At 37.6% G+C, this 19,143-nt stretch overlaps 1 protein-coding gene across 2 annotated transcripts in view; it reads right to left on the bottom strand.

The window, feature by feature from the left end:
• The window catches only part of RAD18 (RAD18 E3 ubiquitin protein ligase), an 83,395-nt gene that overhangs the window by 19,764 nt on the left and 44,488 nt on the right, over positions 1-19,143 (bottom strand). For both annotated transcript variants that reach the window (XM_054482615.2, XM_054482616.2), the window contains 3 exons: positions 13,951-14,027; positions 12,619-12,679; positions 2,646-2,786 (listed from right to left, as the gene is read on the bottom strand). In XM_054482615.2, coding sequence (XP_054338590.1) covers positions 2,646-2,786; positions 12,619-12,679; positions 13,951-14,027 — 279 coding nt within the window. The remainder of the gene's footprint in view (positions 1-2,645; positions 2,787-12,618; positions 12,680-13,950; positions 14,028-19,143) is intronic.

Here is a 19,143-nt window from a genome sequence, read left to right as displayed (position 1 = left end):
GGAAGAATATCTGTGAAAGATTCTTTAGTGCCCAAGATTCTCCCACTCATCATGAACTCTGCTGGGATTTTCATCTGTGCTGTCCTTAACTTTCAGGAACTGAGGAGGTACTTCACATGCAAGCTACACGTGCTAATAATAGTACAGAGCTCCTTTCATGTGTTTCCTCACAGAGAAACAGAGCTTTCACACATCACTCATCAAGCACTTGTAGAGGCAAGTGGTCTTCAACAAAGCACACTAAAAATACAATTGTCAAGGTTTGGTTATACAGAGAGAATTTATGGGGAAAGAACATAACAAATTCTTCAAAAAACCTTGCCAAGTTCACACAGTCAAATTTTTTTTCAGAAATAGTTCTAAGTTTTTGTTACACTGGGAGAACAGCATACTTCACAAGAGTATAATTCCTAAAAATATGCTCCTAAAGTCATCTGGCTATCAATAAACTATCATTAGCAAAACAAAACAGCACCCTCTAATGTACATCTGGAAAAGGGAAAAAGAAGTTAGCCAGGATGACCATCCTGAACCTCTAGGAACTCCTCTTGTAAACAGATACCAGGATCACATTAAGAGGAGCCAATCCCCCAGTCAACTGGGTTCACCCAGGGACTATATTACTCAACTAGTAAGGCGCATGCAAGCAAGCTGGCAAACCAGGGAATAGGAATTCAACTTAAAACAATCTTTTATTTTTGCACATTGTCTGTATTCTTTTCTTACTTCTTCCACTCTTACATACACTTCTAGAAGATATACTCCCTCTTGGGGACAAACAACATTCAATAATCCGTGGGCATAAAAAATAAGTTATCCTTCCTACCTGCCCTTAGATCTCAGAATGCAGGACTTCAAAACAGAGCCTCAAGAGTGAGGCTCAGACATCAGAGCTCCCCAGAGACACACAACAAAAACAGGCTAAGTTTTCAATTGAGAGAATATGCAACTTGTTCACTTACATGAGCACTTCAATGTTTGTTCTAAAGAGCAACAATTATATTGGTTGTATGATGCTACACAAAATCCATCTTTTCAGTCAGTCTGTGTCTGCCTTCATCTCTCTCACATTCCTTACCCTCTCAGACATCTCATTCATGCACAGCAATCTAAAAGCAGCAATCAGCTTTGAACCCCAGGAACAGTAATATTGATGTTCATAAATACATACAAGCCATCAATGATATTCAAGAGAGGTTCAACTAACAAAAAAAAGTTTTCTTAATGGGAAATATTCAGTCAGATTTTCTCAAGTGCTAAACTAGTTTCTAGAAATATCCTTTAACAATTGCATGAACAAGTTCGAGTTGTTCAATGACCATGAGTTATATACTGAGGCAGCACTTTATGCACAAATTGTTTATTAGTCACTAGGGAAATGCAAATCAAAACCACAATGACATACCGCTTCACATCTACAATTTTTAAAAAATTTAAAAATCAGAAAATAACAAGCATTGATGAGGATGTGAAGAAATTGGAACCCTCACGCTTTGCTGGTGGGAATGTAAGATAATGCAACCACTATGGAAAAGTTTAACAATTCCTCAAAAGGTTCTAAACATAGAACCAGCATATGAATCAGAAATCGCACTCTAAGCTGAAATTTAAATATCTGAGCACCAATGCTCATAGCAGCATTATTTATAATAACCAAAAGGTGAAAATAACCATAGCAGATAAATGGATAAACAAAATATGGTATATACATACTATGGAATACTGTTTAATCATAATAAGAAATTTTAAAATATGCTACAACATTGAAGGACTCTGAAAACATTATGCTTAGAGAAAGAAGCCAACACACAAAGACAAATATTATACAATTCCATTTATATGAGGTACCTGGAATGGGCAAACTCATAGACACAGAAAGTGGAATTGTTATTACCAGGGCTATGAGGCAGAGGGGACGGAAGAGTTGCTATTTCATGAGTGCAAAGTTTGTGCTGGGAATGATGAAAATGTTTTGGATATAGACAGCGGTGACAGTTACACAATATTGTGAATGTACTTAATGCCAATGACTTGTACATTTATGAAGAGTTAAAAAGATAAACATTGTGTTACGTATATTTTACCACAATATAGAAAAACATATTAAGGAATTTTCTTGCGCACTTTCCCCCATTATGATTCTTTTTTGTTCACTGGTCCAAAGCCCAGGCAATAGAATTAAAATACTAATTTCAAATTTTAAAATGGATCAAAGTTAAGGAACATGCTTTGTATTAGCCTACCAGGTATGTTAGCTTTAGACCGTTTGGCAGAACGTTTCATCTAAAGTAAACACCAGTGTTCTATCACAAAAATAATTCACTCTCTTTACAGGATCTCCACCAATAAGTTCTATACCTAGAAAACATCCTCAAGCTTAAATAACAAAGAAATTTATGATTTATCATTAACTGAAAGGACGATAGACAAAAAGAGATTGTTTCTTCAGGACATTCTTCCAACCATTTTCCCCATAGTAATAAATCTAGTTTACAAACTGCTACATGAAGTTTGTCTAAAAATACTTTTTCTCATTTCAAAGAACTAGGAATTCCAAAGTAAATTTCTTTGGTTTAATTTTCTTTTCATATTAAAAGTAAATAATGAAATTCGACATATGTCTGTTTTTAATTATAGTCTCTTACCCATGCATACAGAAGATAGCTTTTCTGTAGATTCATCTTCTTTTGTTATTGTTACTGTTTTTTGTGACATTCCAGCAATTTTCTTGTATCCTTTTCTAGCCTGATCCACCAGAAGCTGAAATTCACTCTTATGTTTTTTACCTGAAATTCAAAAGATCTTCTCAGTAAAGCTAGGACTATGAAAGTTAACCATCTACAACTGACAAACTGAATATCAAGAGGTGTACAAGGGATGGGCGTGGTGGCTTACGCCTGAAATCCCAGCACTTCAGGAGCCTGAAGTGAATGGATCACTTGTCAGGAGTTCGAGATCAGTGTGGCCAACACAGTGAAACCCCATCTCTACTAAAAATACAAAAAAAATTAGCCGGGTGTGGTATCACATGCCTGTAATCCCAGCACTTTGGGAGGCCAAAGTAGGTGGACCATTTGTCAGGAGTTCGAGACCAGCCTGGCCAACATGGTGAAACCCTATCTCTACTAAAAGTACCAAAAAAATTAGCCAGGCGTGGTATTGCGTGCCTATAATCCCAGCTACTTAGGAGGCTGAGGCACAAGAGTCACTTGAACCTGGGAGGCAGAGGTTTCAGTGACCCGAGATTGCACCACTGCACTCCAGCCTGGGCAACAGGGCGAGACTCTGTCTCAAAAAAAAAACAAAAACAAAAACAAAAAAACAGAGGTGTACAAGCTTGCTCAAGAACAGCATCCTTAGGAATCATTTGCAATAAATTTAAAAGCTGCCAAGCATAAGAATACAAAGGGCTGGAGTGTCATGGAACCTTCTTTTTATCTTCTCTCTTCCTCAAATACAAATATGGAAACATGATATTCCTAGTTTGCTACTCTAGGTTTCTTCCCAAACTCCATTCTCTAGAAAGGCTTTTACATAATCATAAGAGCATGAAAGATGCCCGCTTTCTTAAATATATACAAATGATACCATTCTAACTTCCAAGATAGAAGAGTACTAAGAGTATTCGCTGAATCTAAAATAGAAGCCTCTAGGAAAGTTGAATCATAGTAACAAAGGATGTCCGTCTACTCCAGCTCTCCTTTTTTTCTTCACATTTCCGGCCGGTTTCCCAGTAGAGCCCCTTTAAGACTCTAAGATCTCTCTCAACCAATTCTACCTTATCTTAGGATACTATACTAACTCTAATCTTTATTTACTACCATTTTAACACCTTTGAATATAATTAACCCTGACCTCAAGATCATCATTATTAATGTACCAATTTGTTCAATAAAAAGCAGCCAGTCATTACGGCATGGACTTTAGGGCATGTATTTATGATTCTGAACCATGCAGCTGAGGTCGCAGTTTACTTATCTAGCAATGTTAAATACTTAGGCCACAGTCCAAAGTAATGTCATAAATCCTGTAAAATTTTTAGAGAGAACCATACTACAAATGGTTAAAACAAAATTTTGACACTGTTTTCATACAAAAATCAACAATGTACTTTTTATCACTTGGTTTCTTCCATATTCCTTAGCATAATACTAAGGCATAGAGAATTTACTGGGTGTAGGGAAAAAATTGTGCTTCAGTTGAACTATGGCATTGTCTGAATCTCCTCTCCCAGGATTCCAGCCATTCACTGCCTTTGAGCTATGGTATAACTCTGTATGTTGTAGGTAACTGAGAGCAATGGAAAATAATTCTTGTCTATAGATAAGCAAATTCCTGTTGGGTGGAGGTTCAATTGACTTCCCTCCTCCAATGTGGAAGAAGCCAGTTTTTTGCCCATTATACATTCATTTCAATGTTCCTCATCTGTAAATGTGATGATTCTTTGGCTCCTTCTTTGATCACTTCATAATATCAGTCCTCTCTCTACTAATGAGTTTAAATCTTTAATAAAAATACATGTTCATTTTACATCCATATGAGAATGATGTTACTTGTTTTTGAAAATTATCTTTTAACACAGAAAGAGAAAACACTAAATTGTGACGCACAGGGAAGAAAATAGTTGGATTCCTGTATGTGAATATTGACAGGCACAGCAAAGACATTCAGGAAAGAATGCTCCTAACTACAATATTTTTATGTGAATGGTACGTGTATGAAAACTTCTAGTGAAACTAATGTTGGGCTATAAAATGTATGGTACATTTTAAATAAGAGACCAATTAAAATGTCAGCAAAAGAAATATATGCTGGCCGTAAAGATCACTGGAAAAAACTAACTCTTTAGAAACAAGTGAGATCCTATCTAGGACACAAGCTAGGTGATTTCTTTGAAGTCCTATTTCATTCTACGCACTTGAGGATAATTATCTTGTATTTCTCTGGCTGCTTGGAATCAATGGGCTAACACTACTACCATCATTATGTAGTTTCTATTAGGCGAGGGTAACACAGTACTATGGGATCTACATAATTTAGTTAGACCAGGTCTAAGCTTTTTTCCTACTAAGGCCACTCCACTGTACATATAAAGACTGGAGATTTAAGAATGAGTCAAGAAATTTGCTAAAGTATTCGCATTAACAGTTAAGGAGACTTAATGACTTATTATCTTCTGAAGTAATAAAATCCCAGATTTAAATCTAATTACCCCACAGCTAGGCTGGAAAACAAAAGTAAATGGCAGCCACTACTCTGGCTTTAGCCAGAGAATTCCAATAACCCCTACTCAGAAAATGAAAAATGTCAACAGATCAAGACTAGCAACATTGTTCCCACTTACTTCTTTACTTCATTTTAGAAGATCTGCCATTTGGCAAGGAGTACTGTAGAGTTTAAAATCTCAGTTCTGGCGGGCATGTGTCCTGAATTTACCTCTTAAAAGTTTTTAAGTGGCTCAGCTAGTCGTGGGAGTGTCCATGACTAAGTACACATTCAATCAACTCATTTTCTTCCAGATTTTGAATACTCGAATCATACCATCCTTTGTGCCTCTCCAAGTTTAAATGTAATCTTTTTTAGTACGAAGTCAAGCCCTTTACTCCCTGATCACTTTAACTACTCTTCTTTAGACCAGCCCTTACAGTCAGAGTGTCTCTGGGTCTGCCCAAGAACCCAGAACCCAGTGGTACAAAAGACTAAAAACAGGCTCTCTCAAGAGTAGAACAGACTCATACCCTTCTACAGAGATGCCACTGAGATACTTCTTCTACTTTAAATCAAGAAATGAGTTTGGAGTCAGTGTTTTCCAAAGTAAAATCCCATATATTTCTTTCACCATCATATCACCTATGATAGCCAACCAGTTAAATGTGGATGAAGAACACAGTTTAACAGTTATGGCTAATGTTCACTACAGGCTTATTCATCTAGCCCTGAACTGACTAGTGACACTTTAATTTCATGATCATAATTCTCAAATGGGCATTCAATACTGCTATAAAACTCTTGCACCTTTCTCTAGTAAAGTTTGCTCTACTATTCTCCAAAATATCTATCTCACACTTTCTTCTCTTCATTCAAATATTCAACACTCCCCATGTGGCCCCTCTTAGTTGGCCTCGCAATACTTTGAAAAATACAGAATCATTCTAACAGAAACTCTGTCATCTTCCAAGCACCAGTATACCTTGTCTGTGCACTTATGATCTATTTCCCTTGTTCTTACCATGAAACAACTGTCCTTGCTATAATTAAAGGCTAACCTCTAACTTATGCTCGGGATTCCATCATGAAGCTGTGAACAGAGAGACTGTGCCTTTGAACCTAGAGTGTGAATTATGAAAACAACTCAGTAAATCCAGACCAGCATTTTTTTCTTAATGAAATAATAAAGAGAATAGAAAGTATCAGAATGCATTAAAAATGGAAAAGGTAAATACCATTTTGTGAAGCTTTTGTTTCAGTCACGTGTATGTATACAGTTAGTAGTAATATAAAATGTATCTCTCACTGTGGGTTGTAGTCAAAAAGGTCAGAAAGCCACTGAGTTAAATATCTCCCAATTTAAATAACAAACTTAAAAAAAGCAAACAAAACCCTCCCTTGACCCAACACCCACCTCCAGCTATGACCCTATTTTTCTGCTCTCCTTAACACAGTAAAACCTCCCCCAAAAAGTTGTCTACCTTAATGGTCTCATTTCCTCACCTCCAATTTGGTCTCAATCAACTCTAAACACTTCTGACCTCTCTAATAAGGCTGGTCTTGTCAAGGTTTGCTGCTTCCAAGCTGTGAAACCCCTGTTCCCTTCTATCTCTGCAAAATGTAGTGTTGTCTGTTCACAGCAACATTTGGCCTAATTCATGATTTGTTTTCTATCTCAGAGATCACAGTCCTGTGCTATCTGTTTTCCATTATCTGAAAAACCATTCAACATTCACCTGGTTTTCTAGATTTTTTTTTTTTTTCATGGAGGAGAGTAAATATAGTCTCTGTTATTCCATCTGGGCTAATAGAAATCTCTATTTCTATTTTTTGGAGAGGGGGAAACAGTGTTTTTTTTTTTAATCAAAATATGTTATTTATGCTAACATGTAATGGGTTTATTGTTAATATTTTTGAAATTTCTTGGTTTTAATTTCTTCTTTGACCTATGGGTTATTTAAAAATGGATTATTTAATTTCCGAATATTTGGTGACTTTCCCAAGGGCTTTGTTACTGATTTCTAATTTAATTTCACTGTGGTCAGAGAATGTATTTTGCATGCCAAATGAATACTCAAGGTGAACTCTCTGCAGATCACTGGGTTTCTCCTTCCAGTACTCTGTCCTGCAAACTCTAACTCCTTTGGTTGCTCTGATCTCTCAGCTCTTTCTCCTTAATTTAGAGTCTCCAGGCTTTGCCTGGAATACCCACTTGCCCATACTACAGCCAGGAAACTTTATTGTAAGTCTCATCACATTTTTTGCTTACCTCTCAAGGATCCCTGTCCTTTGGTGCCCAATGGCCAGTATCTTGAAAATTGCTATTTCATATGTTTTGTACATTCATTTTGCTTGTTTTAGGTAGGAGAGTAAAAGAAGTTATTCCATGGCTGGAAACAGACATCCTCTAAGTTTTAATTGATAATGTGATACATATCAATAGATATGACCCACATAAACAAAGGCTCTTTGGTGTCTTTGAGATACAGAACGGCTGGGCTCCTGGCTAAACTCCACCCTCAACCTGGGACCTTGGCCCTAAGTGAAAACAGCTGACCCAATCTCACCACCCAAATATTGCCTTTTTGGTCTGCCATGCCCCTATCCTTTGCCCATAAAAACACTTCAGCTGGCAGAGCAACACAAGCGGCTGATGCAAGTGGTCAGGGATGCAAGCTGCTGAGCATCGCGGATACAAGCAGCTGAGCATCGGAGACTACGGACAGATGCAGCTAACTTCAGATGGTGCAGCTTCAGGGAAAGATCACCTTCTTCCCGCATCAACCCCTTTCCAACTCCCATCTGCTGCCAGCCATCACCCAATAAAATCCTCCACATACACTACCCGCTAATCCATATGTGCAACCTCATTTTTCTAAGACGCTGGACAAGAACCCGCATGCTGAAAGGGCAGGGGCTAGGACACTGCTACAGGGCCTGCACAGAGCCTGCTCCTACCAGAGAGGAGCATCCAGCTGGTTCCAGCATTCGTTCCCTCTTGCAAGGAGTGGCCAGCAGTGCACTGAGTGAAAGGATCTATTCCAGTTCCCGCCCACAAAGGGGTCAAGGTCCAGGGAACTAGCCCATAATATGGGGGCTCGTCCAGGATATGACAAAGGGTGAGTTAAAATGTGGAATTGTTGGATCCGTCTCTTTTCCAAGACCCTGCCACCTCTCTCTTTCCTTTGGGTTAAAGGAATGTTGGTTCTGTTTCCCTTCATGGAGGTCTAGCTGGTCTGAACTGAGGTAGAGATAGAGTGATTAAAGGAACCCATTTCCAGAGAGCAAGAGGCTCTTCCCCCAGACCTCTAACCCCCCACTATTCACTTTAAGCTTTTTTTTTCTTTTCTAAGCAAGAGTTTTTTTCCTACCCCAGGACTCTGCTTATAATAGGGAAATGACAGAGGAGCCGCCCCTGAGGTCATTAGGATGAGCCCTAATCCAATATGACTGATATGTTTATAAAAGGGGGAAATCGGGACACAGAGACAACATAGAGGGAAGATGATGTCAAGAGACATAGGGAGAAGATGGCCATCTATAGCCAAGAAGAGAGACCTAGAACAGATCCTTCCTGCATGGCCCTGAGAAGCTCGGGACACCTTGATCTTAGACTTCTAGCCTCCAGAACCCTGCTGACACCTTGATTTTGGACTTCTAGCTTCCAGAACCACAAGACAATAAATTTGTTATTTAAGCCATGCAGTCTGCATGCAGTATTTTGTTTTGGCAGCCCTAGCACACTAATAAAAACACATAATTAGAAATTAATTAGAAATAAGAAACTAATTAATTGCACAATAAATAATGATTATGACCATTTATCAAAAAGTTAAACTTTTCTTATACTCTTCCTTGCTTTTTCACTTATCACTTCCTAAAATACTAGAAAGATATAAACTCCAACAGAGTAGGCTTTTTGTCTGTTTTGTTCATTCCTATATCCCCAGCTCCGAGCACAGTGTCTGGCACGTGCTAAGTACTTGACAAACTTGTGATGGCTGAATGAATGGAATAGTACTATGAAAAAACACAAGATAATGTAAGCGCACATAGAAAGAAAATCTTACCTTGTCTGAGAGATCACAAAGGGTTTCCCAGGGAAACTACAATTGAGCTGGTTGAGAGTAGGGAGTATAGATAGGGGGGTCAGAGGCAATTAGAGAAAGAGATAGTTCCAGACAAAGAGAGAAGAGGGTAACAAATGCCCTAAAACAGTGAAGGACTTGGTAAAGTAGGTAAAAGATAACCAGAGTGATTGGAATACAAGGAGTAAAGGAAGGAGAAGAGGCAAGGCTAGAGAGGTAGGCAGGTCCAGATACAGGAAATAACAGACTTTACAAACTGTAGCTTAAGAGAAATCGAAAGCCCACTGAAGAGTTCTTTACAATGGCAGGAGGGCAGCAAGGCAGAAATGGCATGATGTGAAGACTCAGCAGTTTTGGAAGACAGTTTTGGCTTCTGAGTATTAGGAAGGGGCAAGAGTAGATGGGGATGACTAGAAAGCAAAGTGATACGTAAGAAGTGTATGGACTCGGGGGATATTTAGAAGATAGAGACTGACAGAACTTGATGGTGAACTGAACATGGGCAGATCAAAAAAAAAGTAACAAACGAAAGATAAAGAATCAGAATGGCAAGCTAGTTCTTAGCAACAGTGCTGGAAAGTAGAAAACAGCAGAAGAATACTTTTGAAAATTCGGAGAAAAGTATCTTTTTAACCTAAAGTTCTACAAACGGCCAAATTATCAATCAATAATAAAGGTATTATTTCCTGTTATGTATGGAATGTTATATATCTCAAGAAATTCCTCTATACCAGGGGTGTCCAATCTTTTGGCTTCCCTGGGCCACACTGGAAGAATTGTCTTGGGCCACACATAAAATATACTAACAATAGCTGATGGGAGAAAAAAAAATTATCATAATGTTTAATAAAGTTTACAAATTTGTTTTGGGCTGCATTCAAAGGCCATCCTGGGCCACATGCGGCCCAGGGCCGCAGTTTGGACAAGCTTGCATACACCCTTTCTCAGGAAGTTTCCTGGAAAATGTATTCGACCAAAACAAGGCAAGAGAAGAGGGAGACTTGGAATTTGGAAGAAGTGAACCAACACAGGAAGGAGGAGAGCAGAATTCCCAGAAAGTTGGTGACAAGAAATTCCAGAAGAGCAGCAATGTATTAACAGAAGGCAAAAAGGACAAGCACAGTAGACTGGAACAGGACAACAGAGGCTAGGGGTGGCCCTAGGGGAGAAGTTCTTGAGAAAATAATGAGTTATAATCAATGTGTGTAAATGTATTGGAAAGTGATTTACACTTCTGTTGGAAGGTTTAGAGATATATTAGTACTAGGTAAATAGTTAAACAAAAGAGAATTATTAGTTATAAGAAAAACAAGGCCGGGCGCAGTGGCTCACGCCTGTAATCCCAGCACTTTGGGAGGCTGAGGCGGGCAGATCACGAGGTCAGGAGATCAAGACCATCCTGGCTAACACGGTGAAACCCTGTCTCTATTAAAAATACAAAAAATTAGCCAGGTGTGGTGGCAGGCGCCTGTAGTCCCAGCTACTCAGGAGGCTAAGGCAGGAGAATGGCATGAACCCAGGAGGCAGAGCTTGCAGTAAGCCAAGATAGCGCCACTGCACTCCAGCCTGGGTGACAGAGCGAGACTCCATCTCAAAAAACAAAAAACAAAAAACAAACAAAAAAAAAGAACAACAGAATGTTTTGATGAAAGGAATTATAACCATCTTATGCAAATTGTCTGGCTTGAGCCATAAACAATGTACCTAAATACTGATCTTACAAAAACTTATGACATAATATTTAAAGGATGGAAGGGAAGCAAAGGTAGGGTTCAGGATATATAAATGAGCTAAATCTCCATCTTTCATATTAGCACATCAATAGTTAATGTGAAATTGAAAAACTTCAAGAAGTAGCAGAAAAAATACTTTTTTATAAATTGTAAGGTAATTACCAAAAGTAGCACCAAATGGCTTGATAGTTGTTACCTCTAGGGAATGGGAATAGAGGCAGGTTGTTGGAGGAAGCAAGAGACTGCTCTTTTATATGATAAGCCTCATAAAAAGTAAATGATTTTTAAAAAATGTAAAACATTAATAAAATGTTTAAAGATGAAGATATATCAATAGTATAATTAGAACCTGACACTAAATCAAAATGTATGAATAAACTAAAAGGCTAAGCATCTAAGCTTTGTGAAGCACTTGACTTTCGAGGTTTATTTTAAGGCTAAATAAATTAATTTAATACCACCTATTTAGTAAAGTTACACTTTTTAGATATCTAAATGGTGGGCAATGAATATTTTCTTGACTGAATATAGTCCAAATTTTTCTTAATATGGGAGAATTAGTAGATACCACCCTTTCAGTTATTTAAATTACTTTCTCCCAATGCAAGTTTTCTGGTTTCCTTATTTTCACAGGCCTTAGTGATCCTTATTTTTCCAGGCCAATTCAGTGATCATTTGATACTCTCTTTTGTTCTCCTTTCTAAAGAAAAATCACTCTGACATCCTACAAGTTGATCAAAGAGGTTCACATCATACTTATCTGTCTAGCAACAGAATAATGGTGACTTTTGTTGTTCAGTCCATAATCCAAGACTCCTCTAGGGTCCTCTTCCTACTCTAGCAAGGCACAGGCAATTACACCTACATCCAGCGCAGGTGTGCTTCATCCTCCCTCCCACAGTACATCACTACAGAACCTGGCCCTTCAGAGTTTAAGAAATGAAGAGAGAAAAAAATTATCTTACCTCAATGAAAACATACCATGCCTGGGAATACTGATTCAATGAACATCTATTAACTATCTACTGTTCATCAGGCACTTAAATTTAAACTAAAATCCAACCACCACACAAAGAATAACAGCTATCTGACAAAACACTAATGTGTTAGCCCTGGGAAAGATATACACGAAGACCATTTAAGGAAAAGGAAGTGATAAATTTGGGAGGTTGCTAACAAGCAATAAAATGAAAACTATTTTTGGCACAAATTTGCAAGCTATAGAAGCATTGAAATCCTATACAGAAGTATTGTTACTGAGTGGCCTGAGGACAGGATAGAGCCCCGAATGTTTCCATTTTAATCCCAGCTTCTTTTCACAGAAATGCTTTGAGAGCAGCTAATTAATATTTGCAAAGTGCTTAGTGATAACCTCAAAGTAGAATGCTAGTCATAAAAATCAAAAAGCAGGCACATAAAATACAAAAAAAGTCACTAAGTAAACACCCAATTAAAATTCAATCTCTTAAGTAATGTTAACAAAAGTTTGAATTGAACCTTAATATAAAACATTATTCTGAAAAAATTACTTAAGATGAAAAACAGCAACCGAAACTCTTTACAAATTAAAAAAAAGTCACGCAACTTACGATATTTACTGTGGATTTCATCTATTTCCTTTTCTGTTTGGTCCTTTGTAAAAACCATTACCTAAAATAATCAAAAAAAGATCTTAATAAAAATCTCCGCAAAATGACAAAAAGGGAAATATTACAAACTTTCAAATCTCAAATGTGAGTGTTTAAAATAGAGGAAAATGATCTCTCATCTATTTTATATAGACCTAGGAAGAATCATTCCTATGTACTTCCCTTAAATACCAGAAACGGTAAATATACATTTTACTCATTATTTTTTCTCATCAGTAGAAAATGCAACATGATTCAATTATATATTAACAAAATAATAAATTTTCTATTTTTAATATTTAATATTCCACATTCATTAATACAACAGGCAATATTTGAAACCAGAAGACTAACGACACTTAGCTGACTATCAGTAAGGCTGATCTTCTTGTCTGCCTTCTCTCCTTTCCAATCTAACTTCTCCAAGTCATTATAGAAAAGTAGCATGTATAGAAAATGCAATAATACAAAACACAGTAAGTTAAATTTCTAGGTCCACTTTTTAAACCTCAGACTTAAAAGATCAGAAATCTACTTCCATGATTCACTACAGTTCCCATCTTACAGTTAGCACCCAAGTAATAATAGGGTCAATGTAAATCCCATTTTTTTCCTACTTATTTGGTTACAAACTTACTTTCTTAAGGTAACCATTGCTTTCTCCTTACAAACACACTACAAATGGCCTAGAAAAAAAAGTCTACTTGGAAGAGACCAAAACACTTCCTCCAGTGTCACAGGACACAATGACTATTTTCTTCACTGGTATCTTGTCTTCAAGTTTGGGGCATCAAGCTAGTGGAAGGCAACAGTGAAGAATTGTAGGTCTCTGATTCTCTCCAAAGCTCAAGAGAATACTCCATCCTCAAATTACTTAATTTATCCTCTTATAATTAACATTTCCATAAGTACAATCAAAGAATTGCAGAATGCCAGAGCTAAAAAGGGATCATAGAGGTCCTTAGCGGTAGCTTAGAGGTCCTTAGAGGTAGCTTATCAAACACAAACAGCAGAGAAAGGACCAATATCAAAGCTGCCTGATGCACAGGCACAGGCATTTTCTATAAACTGTAGCTCATGAACAAACTCTAGTTTGGATTGCATTTTGTGCTAGAAGACTGCTAAGTACAATCAAATATTGTCCTAAAATGAGTTGCAAGTAAATCATAATACACTAAGTGGAAATGTGTTAGTAAATGAACAAATTTAATAATGGCTTGCTTTAATTTTTGTAGGGTATTAAACTTTCTTTCTTCATTTCTATCCAGATACTGAGATAGCCCATTAACATACACTTTCATTGAGTTTACTAGCTTCAAGACGCAGCCTAGTCTTCTCCATATTTTCGATTTCTTGAACTATTTCAGCAGCTGTTAAAACAAGAAAATAACCACTAGGTTAATTACATGTTTTTTTTTTAATCACTGTACAATAATTATTTAAGTTGTTAACATTAGAAGAAGATGGGTGATGGTTATATGTGAACTCCCTGATCTATTTTTACAATTTTTCTGTGAATCAATTACCATTTCAAAACAAAAGGTTAAAAAAATAACATGGAGTTAAAACACTGAACTCTTACACATGCACATGCTGTTCAACGTATAACCAGAAGAGTAAAGTCAAGTCATTTTGCTTTCTCCTTTGAATATATAGGTCTAAACAGAAGTCTCAATGAAATATGAAAATTAATTTTTTAGTGTGAGTTCAATTATTAGGGGATGTCTGCTCAAATTCCAATGTACTAAATGCAGTACAACAGGCTACTGTTCAAGGAGAAAAAAAGGTCTACAAATACCAGGAAAAATGTCCTTGCCTCCAGAACTTTTGTCTGTAGGTATGTTACCAATTACATACACAAAAGAGATCTGGAATACAACCTGTCAAACATTAAATGCCTTTGAATGCAAACAGCACAGAATTTGCAAATACTATCTTTCTGCATCCAAAGTCAATACATTAAAACTGAAATGCATATGGTATGAAATAAAAATCTACAATCCCTAACACTCATTTATACTTAAAAATTATATCTGGAATTTGCTTCAAAATAATCCATGGAAGAAAAAGGGGTGTAAATGGTAGAGATAAAACAACATTAAGATGGTGTGATAATTGTTTAAGCTGGGTAGTAGGCATATGGGGAAATCAGTAAACTCTTTTCTCTATTTCTGTATATGTTTGAAATAATCCCCATTAAAGTTTTATTTTTTTTAAACCACAGACCCTTATGAGGATCATTTAAGAATGCAACTGTCTCAATACAAAGTTTATGATTTCTGAGCACTGAGAGGTACCTTTTGCCTCCCTGATATTGTAAAATCAGTAGAAACAATGTAAACAATCTCTCGACCAGCTAGTGGTTCTCTCCTTTCCAAACTGAGTCATGGAATAACATGAAAAACACAGGGACCATTTGCATTCCATCCAATCCATTAATACAAGTATCACTAAAGACAGAGAACATCTGGCACGTCCTCTTCTAAGATATTAAGAAAACTAGGCCAGGCGCCGTGGCTCATGCCTGTAATCCCAGCACTTTGGGAGGCCAAAGCAAGTGGATCACAAGGTCAGGAGATTGAGACCATCCTGGCTAACATGGTGAAACCCTGTCTCTACTAAAAATAAAAAAAAATAAAAAAATTAGCCGGGCGTGGTGGTGGGCGCCTACAGTCCCAGCTACCTGGAAGGCTGAGGCAGGAGAATGGCGTGAACCCGGGAGGCGGAGCTTGCAGTGAGCTGAGATGGCACCACCGCACTCCAGCCTGGGCGACAAAGCGAGACTCCGTCTCAAAAAAAAAAAAATTATATTAGGATTAGGTAGAATTTAGTGACTTAAATCTTCTTCAGGGAGATTTCTGATTCTGTTTAGGTTGTAGGAAGCTATAAATAATGTCACTCTCACCCTAATGATGAGAAAAAGCTGGATAATTTATAAAACTATAATTTTTCTTGAATCCATCAGAGGTAAAGTAAGAAAGTAAGAGGGCAATCAACTAGCCTGAAACCTAAAGAAAGATGAGTGCCTTAGAACAGAGAGGGATCATGAGCACTGGTTGACATAGGACAGTACACAGGAGAAAAATTGGTACCACCCTATCTCTGGGTAAGATCTCAGCTAAACTTTTTGATAAACTGCAAAAGACCAAGGGTGAGCTACCACGAAAATATAAAAACCCTGGGTGGCTTGGACACAGGGGGCATCACATCCATTTGCAGGCTATTTTCCTTTTTTTTCTTTTTCTTTTTTTTTTTTTTTTTTTTTGAGACAGTCTCGCTCTGTCACCCAGGCTGAAGTGCAGTGGTGCGATCTTGGCTCACTGCAAGCTCTGCCTTCCGGGTTCACGCCATTCTCCTGCCTTAGCCTCCCAAGTAGCTGGGACTACAGGTGCCTGCCACCACGCCCAGCTAATTTTTTGTATTTTTAGTAGAGACAGGGTTTCACCGTGTTAGCCAGGATGGTCTCGATCTCCTGACCTCGTGATCCACCCGCCTCGGCCTCCCAAAGTGCTGGGATTACAGGCGTGAGCCACCGCGCCTGGCCTTGCAGGCTATTTTCTACAGACCTCAGTGGGCACTCACAAGAGTCCTCAGTCTCTCTGTAGCTCACTGGGGAAGCGCAGGAAATTAGAAAAGATCTTCCTCTAGATCCAATCCTGGCAAAAGAGAACCACCCTTACTGCAGGATAGACATGAAGCCCCAATCACATCTTTATCCCTGAAGAAAAAAAGCATTAAGCCACTGACAAAAGGTCAGCAAAAATGTTATCCCCAGAGCATAGGTTCCCGAGGGAAGTAAACAAAAACAAACAAAAAACCCCCTCTACCCCTCAGGAGGATCAGGAAACCATTCTGGGCCCTGACCCATAGAGGACCCCTGCCACTGGCAGTCAGAGAGGGGCAGGATCGCTGAAAAAGCCCCACCTCTGAGATGCAGGATTGAAAGACCTGCCTAAGACTGAAGCTAAATCAGAGTAACCGAGAACCCTCCTTTTCTCCCTGCCACAAACCTAGCATGATCCAAGTGATACGTAACAGCAATCTACTTCTAGGAGAGAAATGAACATGGAGAGAGACCCTCTCTGAGGCACAGGCTCATAGGGAAAACCTAAGTTGTGAGTCATATATAGGTACATTTTTAAAAAAAGTCTGGCACCTCAGACTCTTACCTACACTGTCTGGCTTTCAATCAAAACTTAAACATGAAAAAGCAGCAAATTATGATTAAGATGATAAAGGATCTAGTAGAAAAGATGAACAACATACATGAACAGATGGGGCATTTCTGTAGAAACTACTTCAATAGAAATACTTTTTTTTAGAAAGAATAAAATAGAAATGTTAGATATATAGATATATATACATAAAACCAACACAGTAACAGATAACTTGACTCAGCTAAAGAAAGAATCAGTGAACCTAAAATTGGATTGGTATTATCCAATCTGAAACACAGACAGAGAAAACAAGGAAAAAGAAAAAAAAAATGTAACAGAACAGAGCCTCTAAGAGCTATGGGACAATATCAAGAAATATACACATAATCGAAATCACAGAAGAAGAAAAAAGGGAGGAGAAGAAATCGTTGAAGAACTAATGTCTAGAATTTGCCAAATATAAGAAAGACACCAAATCACAAATGCAAGAAATCTCAAAGATCAAGCAACACAGATATAAAAACAAACCCAAAATGACAACAACATGCATATAGACACAAAGAGAAAATCATGTGGCCAACAGAGGAAAAAGAAACTTTATATAAAGAAAAACCAAGAATTACATTACACTTCTCATCAGACATTATTCAAGCCAGATAACAATAGAGTGACATCTTTAAAGCATTAGAAAAAAGCCTGCCAATCCAGAATTCTAATAAAAATATCTTTCAAAAGTGAAAGACAAAAACTTTCTGAGGAAATCATAAGCTGAGAGAAAGTATTATTAGCAGCCCTCCATTACAAAAAGTATTAAAACAAGTTCTTCAAGTAGAAGAACCAGAGAGAAACTTACCTAAGAAGAAATGAAAACTGGTGAAAATGGTAAACATGAAGATAAGTATAAAATATACTTTTTTCTCATTTTTAACTACTCTAAAAGATAACTGTTTAACGGATAAACAATAGCAACGTAATAGTTTAATAGTATATGTAAAAGGAATTCATGACAATAACAGTACGAAGAATTAGGAGTTGAGAGTATGCTGTTAAAAGTTTCTTACAAGTGAGGCTGTATAATTACTCGACTGTAACTAATGAAAGATGTACACTGCAAACCCTAGAGAGAACACTAAAATTTTTTGAAAAAGAGGTAAATAAGGCAATAATAGAAATAAAATATAATAATAAAAAATGCTCAATCCAAAAGACAGCAAAAAAAGATAACAAAAAGGAGACGGAACAAAGGAAAAAACAGCAAGATATTAAATTCAAAGCCAACTGCACAAGTATTTACATTAAAGAAAGGGTTTTAAAACACCAATTAAGAGACAGAGAATGTCAGATTGGATAAAAAAGCAAGACCACACTATATACTATCAAAAATAACCCATTTTAAATAAAAAGATAGATTAAAAATAAAAGTATGGAAAGAGATGTCTCATGTAAACAGTCATGAAAAGAAACCTGGAGGAGCTTTATTAATATAAGGCACAATAGGCCCCAGAACAATGAATGTTATCAGGGATAAAGAGGGAAATTAGGGGCTGGGCGCAGTGGCTCATGCCTGTAATCCCAGCACTTTGGGAGGCCGAGGCGAGTGGATCACCTGAGGTCAGGAGTTCGAGACCAGCCTGACCAACATGGTGAAATCCCGTCCCTACTAAAAATACAAAAATTAGCAGGGCATGGTGGCTCATGCCTGTAGTCCCAGGTACTTGGGAGGCTGAAGCAGGAGAATTGCTTGAATCCAGGAGGAGGAGGTTGCAGTGAGCTGAGATGGTGCCACTGTACTCCAGCCTAGGCAACAAGAGTGAAACTCCATCTCAAAAAAAAAAAGAGGGAAATTATATCGTGATAAAAGGGTCAATTTACCAAGAAGACATAATCTTAAATGTGTTTGCCCCTAAAACAGAAATTTAAAATACATTAAAAAGTATTCCTTGTTCAAACGAGATGGATTAGACTCATTTCTCCACTAAGTACAACTAAAAACCCTGATATATAACAGACAACTATAAGAGAACTCTGGAAAGTAGAAGAGGAAGATGGACTGGCTAAGACCTCAGCATGTGAGGAATGACACTGTGTCACCCTGAGGTGTCTTTGTATTCTGTATCTTATAGACTAGGCTCTGGAGAAGTCCAGAGCCATCAAGAGGAACAGACAAAAAAGCCTGAAGAAAAATCTACTCTTTCTAAGCAAAGGACTGAAAAAGAGGGTGCCCAGAAACCTTCTTGATAATATTCGACCTACCCAAGCAGAACACTGCTGATGCTCCCTGCCCTGTGCAGTATTATCAGAGAGCAAGTGGGGAGCGTGGACTTCTACC

Source organism: Pongo pygmaeus, chromosome 2 (assembly GCF_028885625.2).
Source record: "Pongo pygmaeus isolate AG05252 chromosome 2, NHGRI_mPonPyg2-v2.0_pri, whole genome shotgun sequence".
Classification (NCBI taxonomy): domain Eukaryota; kingdom Metazoa; phylum Chordata; class Mammalia; order Primates; family Hominidae; genus Pongo; species Pongo pygmaeus.
Note: the sequence above shows the minus strand (reverse complement) of the source record. Positions and strands in the feature narration are given on the sequence as shown.